Source organism: Panthera leo, chromosome B4 (assembly GCF_018350215.1).
Source record: "Panthera leo isolate Ple1 chromosome B4, P.leo_Ple1_pat1.1, whole genome shotgun sequence".
NCBI classification, from domain to species: Eukaryota; Metazoa; Chordata; class Mammalia; order Carnivora; family Felidae; genus Panthera; species Panthera leo.
This window is the reverse complement of record NC_056685.1, coordinates 1712092-1717699: the sequence shown is the minus strand read 5'-3', so window position 1 is coordinate 1717699 and position 5608 is coordinate 1712092. Positions and strand designations below refer to the sequence as shown.

Sequence of the window (5608 nt, the reverse complement as noted above, 5' to 3'; positions counted from 1 at the left end):
TCACATGGAGCCCAGGACAGAGAAGGCCTGTCTCAGGGTTGGGATCAGGGTTTGGTTCATGGACTGAATCCCGTATCTTCTAAAATCCCACAACGTTTGCGGAGAAATGGACCGGAAGAGGGAACACCCACTGAGCTGAAGTGAAAATAAGAGGTAAGAGGAAAATACGGAGAAACGAGCCCGTCACGACAGGAAGCAGCTAGAAAGGCCGGTCATCGCCAACACTGGGCATCTCCCACAGAAGGGGCGGGCTCTGTGAGCGTGCTTCATTCAGTCGGCAAGCTCTGGGGCCGTCTGTTCCACATCAGTAACAACCAGAGCTGCAACTGAGTCTTTTGCCGATCATGATTTGACGGAAATGGTGCGAGTGACTTCTGGCCCAGCCCCGTTGTACCAGTGGGGTCTCGTCCACCAGGCACAGAAGTCCACTCCAGGCACCCGGAGAGTCAAGCAGAAACCTCTTCCAGTCCTCACGGCTCCCGGCTCTGCAGGGACTCTTAGAGGTCAAGGTCACGGCTCCCGGCTCTGCAGGGATTCTCAGCGGCCAAGGTCACTGACAAATATTCTGCCCGTCGCACACCCAGACGCTCACACGGTGTTGGAGAGGTTTCAGGAAGAAACTACGCAGAAACAAGTCAGAGAAAAGTATGCAGGTCTTAACAGTTCTTAACAAAACATTTCTGTACGTAGAGCACCCCACTTACATTTCTGTCATTTAAAAAATTTTTGTTTGAGAGAGAGAGAGAGAGAGAGAGAGAGAGAGCGCGCACAAGTGATTGAGGGAGGGGCAGACAGAGGAGGAGAGACAGAGAATCCCAAACAGGCTCCATGCTTAGCGCACAAGCAGACACAGGGCTCGAACCCACAACCCGGGGATCATGATCTGAGGTGAAATTGAGAGGCAGACACTCAACTGACTGAGCCACCCAGGCACCCCACATTTCTGCCATTACTAATAAATATTTTGAATAAATAAGTCTCATTTTTATATGAGACTGCTCAGGTTCAATAAAGTTCAATCTCCTTACGGCCTATGAAATGCAACTTGAGTAGAAAAAAGAATCTCTTGGGGCACCTGGGTGGCTCAGTCGGTTAAGCGTCCGACTTCAGCTCAGGTCATGATCTCGCGGTCCGTGAGTTCAAGCCCCGCGCCGGGCTCTGGGCTGACGGCTCAGAGCTTGGAGTCTGCTTCCGATTCTGTGTCTCCCTCTCTCTCTGCCCCTCCCCTGTTCATGCTCTGTCTCTCTCTGTCTCAAAAATAAATAAATGTTAAAAAAAAAATTAAAAAAAAAAAAAGAAAAAAAATCTCTTTAATGTAAACACGACCTTCGGTTTTCCTTAAGTTATACGTTGGAATGTCTTTTTCATCCTGTAGAAGAAAACTTCGCTCTATTATGAGGTTTGAGAGATCGTTAAGCCCCGGTCGGTTGGCACTGTGTGAAGGTGTGCCTGTCCCTAGACGAACACAATGTCAGCTCACCCGTGACACCCCTTAGTATATGACAGGGACCCAGCCCGTGTGGGTAACAGCCTGTCTTGGTCCAGACTCTGCGATGGGCTCATCTTCTTTGTGTCCAAGAAGATGTGCAAATAATAACTCCGTGTTTGTAACGGTTTCATGTGACAATGCAATTACCCAGCGACACAATCCAACACCAGTCTATATCATTACCTATTTTTATATGATCACTCAGCAAAATCCGACAGTTGGAATTACTGAGGGGAGTCGTGATAACAAGAATAATAATTCTTCAAACGCTATGCATTTTGGCATCGGTTTGATACGTGCACCTGCCAACAATTACTTCTCAGCGCGGAGAAAAGCTTTACACTAATTACACGATCCATGGTTTGGAGATGGTCCTCTGCCACCCCTTCCCACCTTATCGGATCAAAAGGCTCCCCAGCTCCCAGGCAGAGGTCTGTGAGTGTGTATTTGCTTATAAATTATACTGCAATTGACAGTTCACAGAGCATCGCACACAGTAGGCGCTTAAGAAAGAATTATTTAATGACATTTTTCATCCACGGTGCTGCAAACGCGCTCCGTTTACAATAACAAGTGGAAAAAACTCGAACACGAAACAACTCAATTTTGCTGCAAAATCTTTGCTTTGGCTTTGGGATCCGTTCTGTTCTCAGCCTCCACGTGTCTCCTCCTCCTAACCCATGCTGATCTCTGCCTCCATCCAGGGAAGGACCTTTCCCAGGTCAGGAGGGACACAGAAAACTCTCTCAGGATTAACCAGCTAAAAGAACAGAAATGTGGTTTAGGTATCAGCCAAGACGTTATTTTTGTTGTGGGGCGAGGGTAGCTCTCTTACCAGTAAACCCGCCCTTCTTTTTTCTAACAGGGACACTACTGATCTCCTGGTACCAGAAGGATATTTTTTTTAATGTACTGGAAAGGAACATCTACCACCAGCACCCACAGAACCAACTGCCACCGCCCATGATCACCACATCCTGGAGTCTTACAGGGACTCAGAGCACGGCTGAGGCCCATCAGCAGAGAACGTCACCCAAGTATATCAAACACTTAGGGTAGAAAATAAATTTATTCTTCACAGCTAAAAACTCAACCTTCTGCATTTTTTACTTTTCTACGAATCTAATTTCGTGGTGTGTACGTGTAAGCAAGTGCAAACCCCCGCCTCCCGTGGTAGCGTGCAATGCGGCGAGCCTGGGTGTGGACCTCCATGATGCCCGGGTCCTGTGCTGGGTGCTGGGTGCCAGGTGCCGGGTCCTCCTGTGGGTGCCGGGGGCTGGGTGTCAGGTGCCGGGCCCTCCTGTGGGTGCCAGGTGTTGGGTCCTCCTGTGGGTGCCGGGGGATGGGTGTTGGGTGCCGGGTCCTCCTGTGGGTGCCGGGGGCTGGGTGCCAGGTGCTGGGCCCTCCTGTGGGTGCCAGGTGTTGGGTCCTCCTGTGGGTGCCAGGGGCTGGGTGCCGGGTCCTCCTGTGGGTGCCGGGTGCTGGGTGCTGGGGGCTGGGTGCCAGGTGCTGGGTCCTCCTGTGGGTGCCAGGTGTTGGGTCCTCCTGTGGGTGCCGGGGGCTGGGTGCCAGGTCCTCCTGTGGGTGCCGGGTGCTGGGGACTGGGTGCCAGGTGCTGGGTCCCCCTGTGGGTGCCAGGTGTTGGGTCCTCCTGTGGGTGCCGGGTGCTGGGTGCCGGGGGCTCGGTGCCAGGTGCTGGGTCCTCCTGTGGGTGCCAGGTGCCGGGTCCTCCTGTGGGTGCCAGGTGTTGGGTCCTCCTGTGGGTGCCGGGGGCTGGGTGCCGGGTCCTCCTGTGGGTGCCGGGTGCTGGGGACTGGGTGCCAGGTGCTGGGTCCCCCTGTGGGTGCCAGGTGCTGGGTCCTCCTGTGGGTGCCGGGTGCTGGGTGCCGGGGGCTCGGTGCCAGGTGCTGGGTCCTCCTGTGGGTGCCAGGCGCCGGGTCCTCCTGTGGGTGCCGGGCGCTGGGTGCCGGGTGCTGGGCCCTCCTGTGGGTGCCAGGTGCTGGGTCCTCCTGTGGGTGCCGGGTGCCGGGTCCTGGATGCCAGCGAAGAGACAGCACAGACACGCCTGCTGTCCGCATGGATTCACGATTGCTGGCTGGCCCCCAGAAGGCGGTAACGAAGAAAGGGGTCCTGAATCCACCCTACCGTGCAGAAAGTGACCACGTGCCACACGCCCACGAAATAAAAGGGAAGGAACTGTGGACGTGGGGTCAGGAGGCCCTGAGCAGGGCCGTGCACAGCGTGCACATGGGGCTGGCGGTAGGCACAGGCAGATCATGAGTTTGGGGTGGGCGTATTTTAAGAAAATCCGTACTTCGTGTGCTCAGGGTAACAACCCATGCGACTGCGAAATCCCCAGGCAACCCGATTTCATTTTGTGGTTAATTCCACGTCCTCTCACAACAAGATGCTTTACCGGACTGTCTGGGTCACAGCGCGTGACAGGCCCTCTGCCTTCCGTGTCTCCTTGTCACAGTGGCTCGGTGGACGGCCACGAAGACGGTGGGCAGGGGGCCTGGAACACAGCCGGGAAGCCGGTGTTCGAGGCCGGAGGGTCACAGGAGGTGTGTGTCCGACCGAACAGATGCTAGAAACGTGCCCCAGGCACAGGAGACCGTCCCTCCGAGCGTAAACGATGGGCGCTCCTAACATAAGAGCCACGAGGACAGCAGAAACCAGTGTCGCTAAACAGACGCGGCCTCGGACCCTCCTGTGCTTCTACCAGCGAGGGCGCTTGCCTAGGACTCCTTCATGCAGAATCTCTTACAAACCGGATTGCTGCTATTTTATGCAGCTTTAAATAATCAGAATTAGTCTGGTGGATCAGAAGACATTTAAACTTTCTGGAAGTTTCTGCTCACGTAACAAATGGGACTGAAATACGTGAAGGCTGCTATTTCGTACTGTGCACTGATTTTTGAAAATTATCTTACTGTTCTAAAAATATTCCTGATGTATATGTTCTAAAAAGGTATTACTCTTTGGATAAATTGGCTAAAATCATGTTCATTGTTCACAGATCTTTGTAGCAGAACCAGCTTAAAGAATTCGCCGGCTCCTTCAATCAGACACAGAACAGGAGATTGTCTTTACCTGCTAATGATGCACAGGAACCATGGGGAAACTTCCATCTATGTGATGTCGCAAAAATTGTAGGATTCCACTTATTTTGAAGGTCACATTTTAGCAATTTTTATGTTACATTTTTATACATGAAATCAATGAAATAAGTAAATACTACAGATCTATTTTGAAAAATAGTTGCCTCAGTGATTATAATCTCCGCATTATAAAACTCCCACATGATGGGGCGCCTGGGTGGCTCAGTCGGTTGAGTGTCCAACTCTTGATTTTAGCTCCAGTCGTGACCTCAGGGTTACGGGATCGAGTCCTGCGTGGGGCTCTGTGCTGACAGCACAGAGTCTGTTTGAGATTCTCTCTCCCTCTGCCCCTCTCCGCCACTCGCTCTGGGCACTTTACCATACATAAAATACCGAAAACTAAATGTTATATTTTGGTGAAAACACAACTCAAAAGTGGAATTTGCATTTAGGAAAACACAACATTAAATTCTATTTCCTTTAGTTGGGCTGCACGGGGTCCTTCCTGACGTCCCCGCAGAACGCACCGCCAGCGTGGGCGTTCAGGCCATGGGAGAGGGTACCTCATTCTGTGCTCACTGCCACCGCTCTGTCCGCACACATCGCTCCAGAAATAACTCTCCCATCTCATCCTTTCTGTGTGTCCAGGAGCCTGATGACTCGGCCAGGTCATTCCCTGCCGCCCTGCAGCCTAGACGCGCTGTCCCCGCAGACGGATCCCCACACAAAGCCAGGGACCGGCGGTGCTCTGCCCGTTGCAAGAACTGTCCCCACTCCTGCTCTCGGGGTCACCTCTCCGCACAGCATTCCATCACAGCAGCCTACGCTCGTCTTCCTCCAACACACGTCCAAAACCGCACCTCTTAAAAGAACTTCGGAGGATAATTTGGAAAAGAGGATGTGTTTGCGAAGAGAGAGATGAGTTCAGGGCTTGGTAAACAGCTGAAGAGAGAGACGATCTTACTGCGGGTGGGCCCAGCTTCCCTCACAAAGTCCCAGTGGAAAACTCAAAGGCTGC

At 52.6% G+C, this 5608-nt stretch overlaps 1 protein-coding gene across 1 annotated transcript; it reads right to left on the bottom strand.

Annotated features, from left to right (window-relative positions):
- Positions 1–2772: 2772 nt before the first annotated feature.
- Positions 2773–3567, bottom strand: LOC122224006 (proline-rich protein 2-like). The gene has a single exon (XM_042945207.1). The coding sequence runs from the start codon at positions 3565–3567 to the stop codon at positions 2773–2775; it is 795 nt and encodes a 264-aa protein (XP_042801141.1).
- Positions 3568–5608: the final 2041 nt, after the last annotated feature.

What these genes read in the sequence shown, in the direction of transcription:
- LOC122224006 (XM_042945207.1), bottom strand. Translation starts at nt 3,567, where the DNA reads ATGCGGACAGCAGGCGTGTCTGTGCTGTCTCTTCGCTGGCATCCAGGA.